We start from the raw sequence: 16,627 nt of genomic DNA on the forward strand, positions 1-16,627 counted from the left end.
TTACACTGGAATGAAGATTTCAGAGAGCTGAAGAAGAAATTTTAGAAGAAGAGCAAGATGAAGCTGCTAAGAAAGCCGAAGAGAATCAACCGGAGAAATCCTTGCAGATTCACACAAACTTTGAGCCAATTCAGAGCATGGCAGCAGAGTCTGAAGTGATTTCATCACATGAAGAATCTTCTGCTGAAGGAAACAAGATGTTAAGATCTATGAGGTCTGTGCTTTCATCCATTCAGAAGAACATGACAAAGGCCATGAACACGGAGGAAGAAGAAAGAGAGGGCTTATGCAAGATTATCAAGTCCTTACTGAACTGGATAACACTTTGAAGAAGAATACATATGAGACTCATGTTGCAAATCTAAACTTCTCAAAGTTTGAAAAGCAACTCTTCAGCCGTCAAAGTGAATTACTGGACATTGAAAGGCAATTCAATGATGAACGCCACAAGGAGACCTTAGAAGAATTCAGTCTGGTGAAGAATTAGATGGTGGAAATTCAGGGCTGTTTGAGTAGAAATGAAAATGAACGACAAGAATGTGCTGAATCCATTGCAAGGAAGTTTCAAGCAAAGGAGAACGCAAAGGCCAATGCTAAAAGTGCTCAATCTCGACCCGCTCAAGGCGAGTCAAGTAGAAGAAATGATGGTGTGTCAACCGGCACTAGATCTAGGCGAGCAACAAGCACCGATGATAATCCTAGGCCAACCAAGAGAGGTGGAGGTCGAAGTGGTGGTGGCCATAGTAGGCTAGCAAATGTTGATCAAGGAGGTCGTGGCAGCGGTAATGAACGGGGTGATAGATCAAGTGGAGGCGGTCGTGGTGGTCGAGGCTATCCTTCCTTCTTCAACATGGTTCCCGGTCAAGAAATGAGTCCAACCGATCCTCGAGTTAAAATGGAAGAACAATAATTTCTTTTCCTATACTCTATTTAAGTCTTTCAAACAATGTTTCTTTGATGGTTCTCTGAATATTACTTTTGGATATGTGATGTAAGTGAACAAGGGTTTTAGTTTATTTTATTTTTTTGAGAACGCTGGGTTCCGCTACTCCTATAGAGTGCGACTAATCCCAACGGGTTAAGTACATAGCCCGCAAACATACTTAACCAATTAACTAGGCACAGAACTTACCGCCTGACGGGCTCGAACCCAAGATCTCATGGAGGCCTGGGGGATATCCACCTCTTGTTGCCACTAGGCTAGAAGAGAGGATAAAAAATGGGACAGCGGATTAAGTATGTAGCCTGCAAACACACTTAATCATTTAACCAGGCGCAGAACTTGCCGCCCGACGGGCTCGAACCTAAGAACTTAGGGTTGGTATCCACCTCTTTTTACCGCTAGGCTAGAAGAGGGGATGGGTTTTAGTTTATTTATATGATGAATGCATGTGTTGATATATGTAGGTTTGCAATTTCTTCATCAAAAAGGGGGAAATTGTTAGGTCAAATTATTTTGACTAAGTATTGAAATAATTTAACCATTGATATTTTGATGATGAAATGACTTATGAGTTTTAATGCAGGTATATTGAAACAATATTTCATGAGACTTGGCTCTAATGAGGATCATTAGACCGATTTTGGCAACTAGATGCATAGAATTAGACGTAAAGTCTAACTCATCGGATTTAGACGTGTAGTCTAATGAATGCATAGAATTATACGTACAGTCTAACTCATCGGAGTTAGACGTGTAGTCTAATGAATGCATAGAATTAGACGTATAGTCTAACTCATCGGAGTTAGACGTGTAGTCTAATGAATGCATAGAATTAGACGTACAGTCTAACTCATCGGAGTTAGACGTGTAGTCTAATGAATGTATAGGAATTAGACGTAAGTCTAATATATATGGAATTAGACGTAAGTCTAATGTGTTCGAAATTAGACTTACAGTCTAACTCACCGGAGTTAGACGTGTAGTCTAATAGACTTGTAATTAGACGGATGGTCTAATAGATATTTCGAAATTAGACATACAGTCTAACTCATCGAAGTTAGATGTGTAGTCTAATATATTTGCAATTAGATGGATAGTCTAATTTGTGCAGAATTAGACGTGCAATCTAACTCAGTGGAGTTAGACGTGCAGTCTAATAGACTGTGAAAGTTAGACGTGAGTCTAACTCCTTCAGACAAATCTGAGGTGGAACCGGAATTAGACGTGCAGTTTAATGGTTATTGGATAATTAGACGTGTAGTCTAATTAGTGAAAGTTAGACGTGAGTCTAACTCCTACAGACAAGTCTAAGGTAGAACCGGAATTAGACGTGCAGTCTAATGGTTATTGAATAATTAGACGTTTAGTCTAATTAGTGAAAGTTATATGTGAGTCTAACTCCTTCAGACAAGTCTGAGGTAGAACCGGAATTAGACGTGCAGTCTAATGGTTATTGGATAATTAGACGTGTAATCTAATTAGTGAAAGTTAGACGTGAGTCTAACTCCTTTAGACAAGTCTGAGGTAGAACCAGAATTAGACGTGCAGTCTAACTCAGTGGAGTTAGACGTGCAATCTAATGGTTATTGTAATTTGACGTGAGTCTAATTCTATTAGACCAGGCGGTCTAATAGACGTTATTATTAAAAGGAGATGTGTTATTTCTTTAGACTGATTTTACAAATCCGTCTAACTGAAATACATCTAATGCTCAGTTTAAGTAGTATGCCTTAAGCTAGCATTTCACCTAACCACGTGCTATAGTTGTACCCTACTCCTGCTCCACTTTCTAGTGAAGATTAGTACAACAGTTATATGCAACCAACTAAGGAATGACACGTAAGAGAATTTTCCTCACATTACTTGTTTTGTAGGTGAATCCCTGATGGAATATTCGGCGCACTACCAGTGATGTACGGCCACAATCCTTGTGCTCAGAACCTGCTTTTTACAATAGAGGCTTTCCAATGGAAGAGTGCCACATATCATTCTTAAAGATTCGACCGTTAGCTCCTGCTCAATATTTAACAAATCTCAAGGACAACGGACAATCTGCCTTACGAATCTGCCTTAGAGAACGAACAAGCAATCTGATTTTGCAGAGAGAAAAACTTCTCAATCATCTTGCTTACTGAACTCATACTGTGAAGCTTCTTTCTGATTGTACTGTGTGTGAATCAAGTGAGAGCTAGAATCAAAACACCTTTAGCTGAGTGATATTCTTCATCTTGTAATTGAACAGTAAGTGTTTTGTTCAATAGTGAGCTAAATAGGTGTAAACTGTATTTGATTCGAATCATATTATAGTGAATCCTTCCGGTGGTTGGAAGAAGGGGTGACGTAGGAGAGTTTCTCCGAACATCCATAAACAAACTGTTGTGTTCTTCATTTCTGTCATCTTTTCATATTTTATCTTGTGCTTCAAACCCAGGTAAACAATTCCTCCTTGATTTTGTTTCAAGTGCTTACAAAAGTTTGTGTAGAATAGAAAGCGAATTAAATCCCTAACAAGATTTCTTTCAAACCGTTTTTCATAAGCCTTCATCCTAAGCCAGACCCCCGTCTCTAACGATAAAGTCGATCCTATCAATTCGGCATCAGCTGTTTTCATGAAATTTGATATTTCTAACAATTGATGATCGAACCCCTCCATGGTTGAATTCGTTTGGTCGTGGAGATCTCGATTTTGCTTTATCATCAAAGACTATATTCTCATCATTTGATTTCTAAGGTTTGTTGTATCATCCGAAACCCTTGAAATCTCTTTATTTGCAGTTCTCTGTTCCACAGTCAACTCAGCAATAACACATGCATTCGTGGCAATTTCTCTTCTAGACTTTCAAGCTTTCTGAAAATAGATAAGATGATCTACGGCATATGAGCAAGAGCATCCTTTATAAATGTACGAAGATTCAAAAAACCTAAAGAGGACTCCTCAGGGGTGGAGTGACCTGATGATTCAATATGGGATCCAGTATGGCGAGAGAGAAGGGGAGGAACCCAGAAGCTTACCTCTATAGCAGACGACTCGGGATCCTAACCTTGAGGCATAGTAACTAGTGAACGAGAATCTGCACCTTCAGGGTCAATGATCATATTTTTGACAAATCCATTATTTTATTTTGATGATATTGTATGAACAAACGGGTCCCCCCGCTTCTCTGAAGAGTGAGAGGAGCGATGCTTAGTAGTTCTTGGTAGTTCCTTCTTGGAAGACTGAGGCTTCTCTACAAACGTGGGCTTCTCGATAGACGTGGTCTTCTCGACAGCAACCTTTGATGTTGGTTCCTCAACTACCGAGGAGTCCTTCTACTCGGTCTTCGGCGTCGGCTGCTATTCAGGGTTAATCAATGGCTCCTTCTCTTGGACAATGGAAAGAAGTTCGTTAGCAGCATTAGCCTACCGCTCCTCATCCTCGGAGGGGATCGTCTTATCAATAGCGTGGAGAGCCACCTGCTCTTCCACGAATGATAGTTGTTGCTCAATGAAGTGAAAATCTAGGAATCTTCTTTTTTCAACAGACGATCGTTGATACTCGATGATGTGAAAAGCCGCCTAATCTTCAACCACCGAGACTAGCTGCTCAGCGGAAGATATAGACTGCGGCTCACCATGAGTGAACGACATCTCTTCAATGAATGATATCTACTCAGCATTGTTTGGGCATTTCAGCTCTACATTGGATGCTTTGTTCCGAAGTTCATCAGTTGGAGATGACTCCGTCCCATGGATGAACCGTAGAGCATCTGAACTGTAAGAGTCTAGGATGAGATGAATATTGCTGGTCACTTTGATGTCTGATGCGAACGTCTTTTCCAAGGGATTGTAATTGGCCACCCTTTTCTCAATGATAGGGTAAAGAGCCTTCCCTCTAGCCAATGCAGATACGAGCTCTCTGCTCTTGAGAGCTTCGGGTACATCCTTGGTTTTGGTCCAAATAAAGACTGATTTCTCCAATTTAAGTAGCTCCTTCCACTACTTGGCTACATTGGAGCCTGTGATAACTCTACTGAATTATGTATGGAGCCTATAACCGCACCATTTGTCGAAGGCATGAATTTTTTCAATTGAATCAATTCGACCTCATTCATGATGAGGTTAATGAGTTGCTGCACCTCCGAGACAGACTCGAGTTCTTCGACTAGAATATCTTTACCCTTACCTGCAACTTCGACAGGCTTGGGTGTAGGGGCAGGTTTTGTGAAGGAAAGGCCTTTAGGAGCACAGACATGTCTTAGAATAATGAACGAAGAGACAACCTTAGAAAATGCGTCTACTGAAAAAGCTATAGTAGGACTAGCGTCCATCTGAACAGGTGCTGATTCATTGTTCTTACCAATACTCGGATTAATAGTTTCTTCAACTTCAGCAGCAGTGATCACATCCTTCTCAATATAGGAATCACATCCTACTCAGTAGAAGGGATCACATTTTCTACACTCGAAGTCTTTTCTTTAAAGACACCAACTGACTCAACAGTTGGTTCAGCAGCTCGTTCCACAATGGGAACATCAATGGGCACTACGGCCAAGGTGAGTGGAGGAGATACCTTAAGTGAGTCTTCTATTGCACTAGCATTAGTCGTCTAGTTAGTAGGCTGGACAGACGTTGGTGCTTCAGTAGTTTGTTTCTCAGTAGTCACCTCGTCTGGTACTACATTCAGAGGAGCGACAGAGGAGGAGAAACTTGGAACCTCCATTCTTGTTTCTTCTCTTTGGAAGCGACTTCGGCGTTATCTCTGATGGAGTCACGCTTTTTACACTAGGAGCTTGCTTCTAACTCCTCGATTATTAGCTTTCTCTTTCTTTTAGCAGGAGTCTTGTGGGAAGAGGTAGCCAAAATTTTAGATGGATTAATAGACTGTCCACTTGACTATTAGACAGAAGACTTAGACTTGGCCTCCTTGACTACCTTCATTCTCACGATGTAGTGGGAGATGTTGTTGTTGTTCATTACCCTTTTTACGTGAATAATGGCACCCTTGCCTACTTTTACCTATAAGTGCTCAAGGTTACAACTGATTTGCACTGAGAAAACGATGCTTTGCTTCTTGGGCGTCGTGACTATCAAAGCAAGGGTGGTGAATAGAATCGATGACCATTTGATGGCAACACCCTTTGCAATGGCTACCATGATCTCGAATCGTTCTTGGGTGTACGAATCGAACGACCCCAACCTCGCCTATAGCGACTTTGAAACGTCTTTATTAGCTTCTTCTTCCCGTACGTCTCCATTGGATCGGGAAAGTCGGAAAATAGGGTTTGCATCCCAACAATATCTTTAGCGGGAATTTCATCAAATGCGGTAAGACCTTCTATTAGAAGCCCAAGCACTTGGGCAAATAACTCCTCGAATATGGAGATCTCTACATCCTTCACTCTGGCTTGAATGGTTTCGCCCACCACTCTTATTGTTCGAAAGAACTCACGAACCTCCTCTCCGTGAAGGATGAAATGGCCTCCTATGAACTTTATGAGGCCAGACACCTCTAAGGTTCGGATCATGGTCGCCATCTCTGGCAACCCCACGGCATACACCGACTGGAAATCAACCTACAAGGTGTTTTTTGTGAAAGAAGTCATCTTAATTGAATATGGATTAAAAGATGATAAAAAGGGATTCTAGAAAGAAGGTAGAGAACGCAAATACAGTTTAAGGTTTAAGGTTTAGAAAGCAAAGGGAGTATCAACGTTTCTTGTACACAAGGCTCCCTTTAAATAGTTTTTGAAACGATACAGATTTCAAAAGTCATCATTAGCAAAACCGTTATTTAAAGGAAAGGACATCATTAATTAAAAATCATCATTTACAAGGTAAAACACATCATTAGAAATAATAGGCGTTTTATAAGCAATATGGGGTGGTGGTCACTCACATCTTAGTGCATGAAAGACATGTGTCTTCATGTTATTTGTTAATAATGTGACCGTTCACTTTTTAAAGGTAGGAGTGAAATGACAGCGCTTTGATAAGATTGATATAATTTTCCCCCATTTGGCTTAAGAAGGGACATCTGGTATGCACTAAGACAGCCGACTAGCTGTGTTGTTCACATGACTTCCATTTCAACGTAGATTGACGTCTGTTGGTAAACTCAGTACCTCTGTCACTTCTAATTTTAATTATTGGTAAATCCATTTCATTTTGTAGTCTTCTAAAGATATATATCAACTGTTTAGTCGTTTGATCCTTAAAAGCTAGAAAAAACAACCCAAGTAAATCTTGTATAGTCATCTATTATGACAAAGGTATATCTCATCCCACTTAGACTGATTATTGGAATTCGACCAAAAAGATTCATGTGCAATAATTCCATGCACCTATTTGATTGAATATTACCATTATTTTTAAAAGTCGATCTGACCTGTTTGCCCATCTAGCAAGTAGAGTAGAGCATATCTTATCTTTTGAAAAATTTAACTTGGGAATTCGATTCAATTCTTTTGAACACAGATTGTTTATGATTTTGAAATTGAGATGGTTTAGTCTTTTATGCCATAACCAGTTTTGATCATTCTTTGCAATCATGCATACTGATTTAGAAATATTGTTTTTCCAATTCATCCTATATGAATTTCATATTCTAATACATGTCAACAAGGTATTCCCTTGTTGATCCTTAACTAGACATGCGTGCTTTTGTAAATCAATTGTGTACCCATTGTCACACATTTGAATAATGCTTATTAAGTTATAACAAATGTTTTCTACCAAAAATACATTATTAATAGTTCATTGGATAATCTTACTCTTACCCACGGTTTTACCTTTAATGTTGTCACCAAAGGTTATCTTTGGCCCTATGCATTTAACTATATCTTTGTCGGTCATATGTCTAAAGAATCCACTGTCCAGGTACCATACTGATTTCTCCAAGTAGCTTTTTTGTTCAACCTGCAAGTAAACATCTTACGTCTTTGATACCCAAATTTATTTGGGCCCATGGTTCATTAGTCCCTTGAGAATTTAAATTTGTGTTATCTTTATGGATCTCCCAATGTGTGTTGTTAATAAGGCATATGTGTTAAACTTGTCAGATGCCTTTCTACCTGCTAATGACTTCTTAGCTTTATGAGATGGTTTTTGGTAAAAACTTCCTTGACTTTCTGTTAGATTTTTCTTTGCCAGACTGGCAGGCTTTTAAACCTCTCAGGCTTTAGCCAGCTATCAATTTGCTTTCTATACGTTATCACATCTCTTGAAGCTAATTCATCATAGTTGTGATTAGTTCATGTATCAGCTAAATATCCTTTGACAAATCTTATAGTCTTAAGCTCGCCTTATACTAGGTTCAGCTTGTGATTGGACTTGTTTAGGTAGCCATAGTCAAATCCTAAACCGGATTTGCATCCGGTAGGTCTTTGCTGAGTAATTAACTGTTTGACGGCTTCCCAAGACTTTGTCCAAGAACTAACCATATAAGTAAGTCTTTAATTTTCTAAAGATATATTCTTAATATTTTCCTTGAGCTTCTCATTCTCAGATGAGATCTCACTCATGTTGTTTACCAAATATTCTGGTTGAGTATATTGAGATCAGATGATATTATCAGACGTTTGGTTCACCTTTATCTCATCAAAAGCGTCTGATAGCTTCTTGTACTCAATAATCATGTCATTGAGTGAATTTATCAACTCATCTCTCAAAAACTCTTTGGAAGAGAAGTTAAATACCTCATCAATGTCATCCATGAGACACTAAGCTCCTTCATCATCTTTACTTTTTGGACGAACAACTTTTGTCTGAGTTGTCAAGCCACTGTTTCTTCCTTTCCTCAGCTACTAGGGCCTTCTGCTCCTTCTTTTTCTTGTCGAAGGGTCTTTTGTCGTCTCTACTCGACTTCCTGCAGTCTACTTTGAAGTGTTCTGATTTATCACAAATAAAATACTTCAAATTAGACTTAGACTCATTTATATAATTATAATTGTTTGAATTTGAGCTTGAGTTAGGAGAAGATTGACTTTTCTTCATAAATCTGCAAAATTTCTTCACGAAAAGTGACATGATGTCGTCGTTGATCTTCTCAGCCGTCTTTGTGATAGAAGCAGTAGGTGACTCTTCAGTGGTCACCAAAGCTTTAGTGATGGTTGAGGTTGACTTCTTCTCTTCATTCCTTTAGTTTAGCTCAAACTCGTAAGCTTTTAAATCCGCAAAGAGAGCGTGCAACTCTACTCTACTAAGATCTTTGGACTCCCTCATAGCCAAAGTCTTTATATCCCATTCTCTAGGAAGAGCCTTCACCACCTTCATATAAACTTCTCTATTAATATATGTTTTTTCCAACGTGTAAAACTCGATGAAGATGTTGGTGAACCTTTCTTCAAAATCTGTCATGGTTTCTCTAGACTTCATCTTTATACCATGAGTTTGTTCTCCTTGGTCTGGTCGTTGCCTTCACACAAATGGGTCATCTTATCCCAAATTTCTTTAGCGGTGGAACAAGATTTGATTTTGATGAACATATTTTTGTCCAACGTTTTATATAAGATATCCTTAGCAACATTATTGAGATTGGCTTTCCTCTTGTCTTCAGTTGTCCACTCATATCTTGACTTTTCAATCATCTTAGGGACGCCGTCTACTGAAGTTGTGGTTGTGTTAAACTTATAATGCTTAATATTCTTAGCAGATATTACGTTCATTTCTCTCTCAGCTTATCATAATGAAAGTATGGAGTATACGAATTATAACTGGAATAGTGAGAGAGTAATCTTGATCGTAGATGGACAACGTCAAAAGAACCAATGGAGTAACTAAAGAGAGCGAAACAACAACATTCTTCTTGATTAAGATCCACTTATATATATGAGTCACAATCGCTTTGCATTCAATGATTACGTGGTGTAGAGCTCTACGTGGTGATGTAGCATAACTCTACTTGAGTGATGTAGCTACACTTGAGTATCGTAGCCCTACTTGAATAGCGTGTGACTATTGAGCTTCTTAGAAGGTTTGTATAATGATACACGACAGTTAATGCAATGGTCGAATCTAAATATTGACATGTGGCATTATGTCATTGATTACTTTGCATACTAATGTGGCATTTTGTCATTTATCGCGCGATGAGCAAGGAAGATGAACGGGCGCTGCTTTAGTCTTCTACTAAAGCCTAGACGTCTGCTAGTTCTTCTTCAGACCAGAACGTCTGTTGCAGCATAGACTTCTGCTAGCACTTTTGTCTGCTACTGAAGCATAGACGTCTACTAGTGCTTCTTCAGACCAAAGCGTTAGTTGTAGCCTAGACGTCTATTAGCGCTTATGTATGTTACTAAAGTCTAAACGTCTACTAACGCTTCTTAAGACCAAAGCGTTTGTTGAAGCATAGACGTCTACTAGCACTTATGTCTTCTACTGAAGCCTAGACGTCTGCTAGCGCTTCTTCAGACCAGAGCGTCTGTTGAAGCCTAGACGTCTACTAGCGCTTCTTTAGACTAGTGTGACTGTTGAAGCCTAGTTATCTCCTAGCGCTTCAGCTCTACTGATGAAGATAGACGCCTACTTGCTGCCTTAGCTCTGTGTTCGTCAGCTTGTCAAATAGTCGTCTGATGAGCTGTTCCTGCGCAAAGACAAGTACACAACTTAGTTTTATTCACAAATGCATCCTTAAAGCTTTATGTGAACACATCATTAAAATTATGTTGTATTGATTAAACTAGTTCTTATTTACCAATATTCATTTTAATCAATTTACATTTGACCTTAATTAATTATTTCTTTAATTAATTTATTTATTCCTCTTTTCTTAGTTAACTTATTCTAACAGTCTAAAGACTCCATCAACTAGATATTTAACGTACTTCATTAATGGATATGTGTGAAGGACTAGTGATTTTGGATCTAATAAATCAACGATGAATAGTGATATTTGCGTTCATGCAAATAATTCTGATTACTATGGACTTTTGGAGGAGATTATTGAATTATAATACCCGATCAATGTTTATGTGTGGTTCTATTCAAATGATAATGGTTTGATCATATTAGATTAAGTAGAGTTAATTAAATATCTAGATTGATTGAAGTAAACATGAAACAGAGATATGTTAAGTACAACCCATTTGTTTTTGCTCAACAAGCTATACAAGTTTACTATTCGAACTATCCAAGCACAACGAATGATCATAATTATGGATGACAGGCCGTGTGCAAAAAAAAAGGGAATGATAGAGGAAATATGGAAAAATAAATTGGTGTATCAACAAGAGTATCATACCATAAAATTGTATATTTCCCTAAATATTCCTTTATATGATGTCAACAATTTGAGTGATCCAAATATTATAAATGTTGAGTTAGATAAATTCGATGAAAATGAATTACATAGAAGTGTTTCGGTAGAAAGTGACGATCTACAAACTAATTTGAATAATAGTACAAATGGAGATGTTGAACACTTAGAAGATGAAGAACAATTAAGAGATTACATATTTTGATGTTATAGTTTGAAATATACTACTAAATTAGTCGTAGATTATTTTCCGTAATATGTATTGTTAAATTCTGCAATATTCTAATTATATTGAATAAAAACAAGTCTTCGAACATGACATTTTTTGTTACTATAAAATTTGAAAATTAATTACACAAAATGTTAATGGATCTGCAATATATACTACAATGGAATTTTAAATTAATGATGGCGAGAAATATTACATTTCAGCGCTAAGTTCAGATTAATATATAAGTAGTTGTTAGGTATATATACAAATTTTCACCCGACAGTTAAAAATTAATTATGCAAAATCTCATTGGATTTGCAATATGTATTGTAATAGCTTTTTAAATTAGTTATTTTGAGAAATTTTGTATTTCAATTCTTAGTCAAATTAATGCATAAATAGTTGTCAAGTAAATATGAAATTTTCTACCTGAGAGTTGAAAATTAATTACGCAAAATACCATTGTATCTGCAATATATACTACAATATCTTTTTAAAGAGTACTCCTTTTTAAATTAGTGATTGCAAGAATATTGTAATTCAGCGCTTAGTTCAAATTAATGCATATCTAGTTGCTATGTGAATATGCAAATTTCTACTCAAGAATTGAAAATTAATTACGCAAATGCCATTGGATCTACAATGTATACTATAATAACCTTTTAAATTAGTGATTGCGAGAAATATTACCTTTTGGCGCTCATTTTATATTAATGCATAAATAGTTGCAGAACCCTTCAGTCAAAATTATTTCGCGTTAACTATTGTTTAATGCAAAAATAGTTATAGTTCCCTTTAGTCTAAAATTTTTAGTATGCCCGCGTAAATATGTTTTGCACGAAATAACAATCCCAAAAATTTCGAGACATTGAAACCTTTTATTTCCCCTAAATCTTTTCTCTCTCCCTGACTCACACTTTCTTTCAATCTCCAAACTCTACCCCAACTCACGACATCCCTCGTCTCAATGAAACTTTCTTCCCCCATGCTCGCCGAAATTGTATAGTTGCAAGCTCGTCGAATCGCTATAACAATATCGTTGAATCTCTATATCCCTCAATCAATTGACGTCGTCGAAAACCCCTTCCAAACTTTAACATCGTCATCTTCATAATCATTCTTCCTCAACATTAATCGATGAAAATGATCTTGAACTTCGTTTTCTTCAAACAGGTACATGTATTAGGGTAGATAACTCATTAGTATTCATTTTAGGGTGTATAATTACGTTTTCTAAAATGTATTTGTTTAAGGTTTAAGGAATACTTTATATATATATTTATATATATATATAATGTAGCCACAAGGGTTAAACACATAACCCGTAAATACACTTAACTATTTAACCATACACGAAACTTGTCGCCTGACGGACTCGAACCAATAACCTCTCAAGGAGAAATAATAGTTGTGATGGATAGGTGTGATGGATCTTGGGCTGACAATGTTGTAAGAAAATTAGTATTCTACATTGACATGTTTAATAAATAAATTAGATAGTAAATCTAATTAGTTATTTTGTTAAATGTATACAGGATTACAGAAATTAATATATAATAATGATCATCTTTTTGAAAATCTCATTGAATGGGGTGAAGAATGTATATACCAATGGATAGATACCAATGGATAGAGTGAAACATTTTGGAACTATTTGAAAATCTCATTTTGTGAAATTCTTTAGACATGTTTTTTTTTATTTTGGAACTTTACTACTTGATTAATTTAATATGTAAATGTATTTTTGTAAATTTGTAATGAATTATGATAGTTTAAAAAAAAAATTGCTCATATAATTAATGTTTGATTTGATTATTATTATATATATTAAAATAGAGAATCATTTGAAAATGGATTCAATTCAATTTAGTTTATAATATTAGTTTTTGAAATAATGGGTAGAAAGTTGTAATTTGTTTTGGAAATATATTACAAAATTTGAAAATATATTTCATAGAATTATGGAATTAGTGTATTTTAAATAATGTAAATAAAGTTGTAGAAGTTATTATTAATAATATTGTAAAGTTATTAATAAGGTAATTCCAAACATAGTTGCAGTATTATCAATAACATAATTTTATCTGTGATAAACCGGAAAAAAAATTGCAAATTAGTTTTACATGAATATAATGCAAATGATAATGCTAATATTCGAAAATATATTAAGTAATATAAATAGATTTTCAAACTAAATACTGCAAATAAAATTGTAGATATATTTACAAATGATAATACAAATTATAAATATATGTATTGCGAAGAGTTTGGTATTATATAATTTAATAAGGTACATTACATAATTTTATAATATATTGTAGTTTATGTTAAATATATTTTTTATGTAGATATTGTAGATAAAGTTTTATAAAAAGTTACAAAGTTTATTACTTCATTTTCATATATTGCGAAAGCTATTTGTGTTACAAAATTTTATAAATTATTACATAAATTTTATGTTGAATATATTTTTATTATTTAATAAATTCATCGTATTACAAAAAATATATATTACAAAACAACCCTGCAGATAAAGAGAATTTCTTGAATTACATATTAATTTAGTGCAAATGATGTTAAAACAATTATTGTAAAAACTAACTCAAATTTATAACTTGATTAATTGTAATATTTAGGTCTTTTGCAAATTCAGTTGCAAAATTCGTAAATAATGGTAAGAAATTTGTTCAAGTCTGCTTTTAATGCAAATGAAATCGTGGAGGCAATTGTTGCACATACGATTTATTTTTTATTTTTTATTTTTTAGTGTTATTTATTGTTTTAATATTACTTTAATTTATTATAAAATAACATCCCTAGATACAACAGTTAAAGAATTTAGATTTTTTAAATTATTTAATTTATTTATAAATATTTTTTCAATTGAGATCTAATTTGAAAACACTTTGTCAAATGAATTTAAGTTATAAAGAGAAAAGTTCAGAAAAATATTGTATAAGTAAATTATGAATTGGTTCGAAATGGGCCCAATATTATAATTCAAAACTAGCGAAACATTAGTACTTTGAAAAGCTGAAACCCACTTCAAATTTTCTCAGTTACATCTAACCGTTGGCCAACGGATTCCTCTCAATATTATTCCTCCCGTCCCGGGTTCCCAATTCAAAAATTAAAATAAAAAAGTCTGCAAAAAGAGAACATCACTACTAAAGCAAACAACTATTGACCCTACCCACCTTTCCCCTTTTACCTTGTCCATTTCCTAGGCTCATATTTATACCCATTTGTCTATTAGACAACCACAATCCCTATCTATCTCAAAATCTCAACTATATTTATATTTCTTTTTGTCATTTCAATTGAATTTGTATCTTTAGGTTGATAGAAGGAAAGATCTAGAGATGGGATCTTGCATTAGCAAATGCATTCAATCTAAGGAAAGAGTGAAAGAAAAGGAACAAGAAACCGACAATATCGCTAAAGACAAAGGCGTTGTCTCGCAAGTTTTGGTCACGAATGAAGTGTTGTCTCCTCGTTCCACAGTTATCCAACAACAACCTCGATCTCCTCCCTCGTCTAGTTGTACTTCCCTTGCTTCCTTCTCCTCCACCACGGAAAAGAGCATTAGTTGTTCGACTTCATCATTGTCATCAGCATCTTCATGCCCGTCTTCTAAAGATAAATCCTTTTCCAACGAGTTCTTGTTATCTTGTGTGAAAGAAAACCCTCAAATTATAATCCGCAAGGAAACCCTAAAAAAACCCAATGTTCAAATTTATAGCCCGAGCTCACTAGATAAAGTTCAAAGGCAAAAAACAAAGGTAACGTCGGTGACAACCCATTCACAAAGAGAAGTTGTTGGTTCAACTCCACAAAAGAGAGTACGTCTAAGTTCACACAACCAACCGAGGCAAACAAGGATTAACCCTATGAGACTACCATCTCCTTCTCCGAGTAGGAGGTTTGTTGTCAATAATGATGAACGAAACCTTATGAGACCACCATCTCCTTTGAGGACTCCTTCTCCGAGTAGGAGGTTTGTGAATTGTAATGATGATCGTAATTCACTTTACTACAAGAGAAAAGCAAGTAATAGTGGTGCATATTCTCAATTTGGAAAAGAGAAGGAAAGTATTAGGCAATTAAGCCCAAGCAACAACTCAAAGTCGAAAAGCGGGACCTCAACATGCAAACAAACTTGCACTTATCGAGTCGGTTCAAAGATTGATGAGTTCGAGGTCGCGAAAACCATGGCAAAGCAAGATTTGGATGTACAGATAGAAGACATAGACAATCCTCTCATTACCTTAGATTGTTTCATATTTCTCTAAATTTTAATGCTTTTGTGTTCGTGTATAGATTAAGTTTTTTTATAATCCTAAATTATATGTGTTATTTAATTTTCTTGTTCATATTTAATTATTTTTATTATTTTATTGCATTGTATACACTACACTAGTTGTCTTGTTTATCAGTTTAAAATATTATTTTGGCACTAAAAATATTAACATGAAGTTGATTAATTTAGCCTAATAATAATTTAATTGGCCCACAAACTTGTAGAATCTGAATAAATAAGCCCTTTTGTTGACGTTGTTTATCATACTTTCTTTTATTAGAATGGAGGGATCTGCTTTCAATTTATCTTTTGCTTGTTTTTTTAAGTGGAAAATAAATACAATCATCTTATTATTATATTCTCCACAGTGTAATAGTAAATTATTCTCTTTTTTTTTTAATTTAATTTAATTCATTTTACTATGTTTTATAAAACAAAATGTCATTTGATTTTAATTTATAAGTTCAATAGCCCGTTTAGATTTGGGCTGAACACATATATTAACTCATTGATTTTGAGAGATCTACACTATTTTGGTCCAATTAAAAAAACGGTACTTTTTTGAAAAAAAAATTAATAAATAGACCATTACTATTTTGGTATACGTAACCCCGAAAAATTCTTATTCGGTAAAAGTTTGAGATTTGAAAATTTTTAATTTCGGTTTGAACTTTAAAAATATTTTTAAGTAAAACATTATTTAAGAGATTTTATGAAAATAATTTGACCTTTTTTTATTAATTATAAAAGTAATTAATTTAAGTTCAAATTTTGAATAAATTTTTAGATTTAAAATAATCCAATTAAAATTTATTTTTTTTAGGAAATCTATATTTAAATTAATTAAAAAAATTAATTTAAAAAATTATTCCTTTGAAATAGAGTTGGCAAATGATTTTTAGTTTAAATTCTATAAAAATGTATACATATAAACGTAATTTT

General features: G+C 34.9%; 1 protein-coding gene across 1 annotated transcript; it reads left to right on the forward strand.

Moving 5' to 3' along the window:
• Positions 1-14,747: 14,747 nt before the first annotated feature.
• On the forward strand, positions 14,748-15,677 carry LOC124918433. The gene has a single exon (XM_047458587.1). The coding sequence runs from the start codon at positions 14,748-14,750 to the stop codon at positions 15,675-15,677; it is 930 nt and encodes a 309-aa protein (XP_047314543.1).
• Positions 15,678-16,627: the final 950 nt, after the last annotated feature.

This window comes from Impatiens glandulifera, unplaced genomic scaffold (assembly GCF_907164915.1).
Source record: "Impatiens glandulifera unplaced genomic scaffold, dImpGla2.1, whole genome shotgun sequence".
Lineage (NCBI taxonomy): Eukaryota > Viridiplantae > Streptophyta > Magnoliopsida > Ericales > Balsaminaceae > Impatiens > Impatiens glandulifera.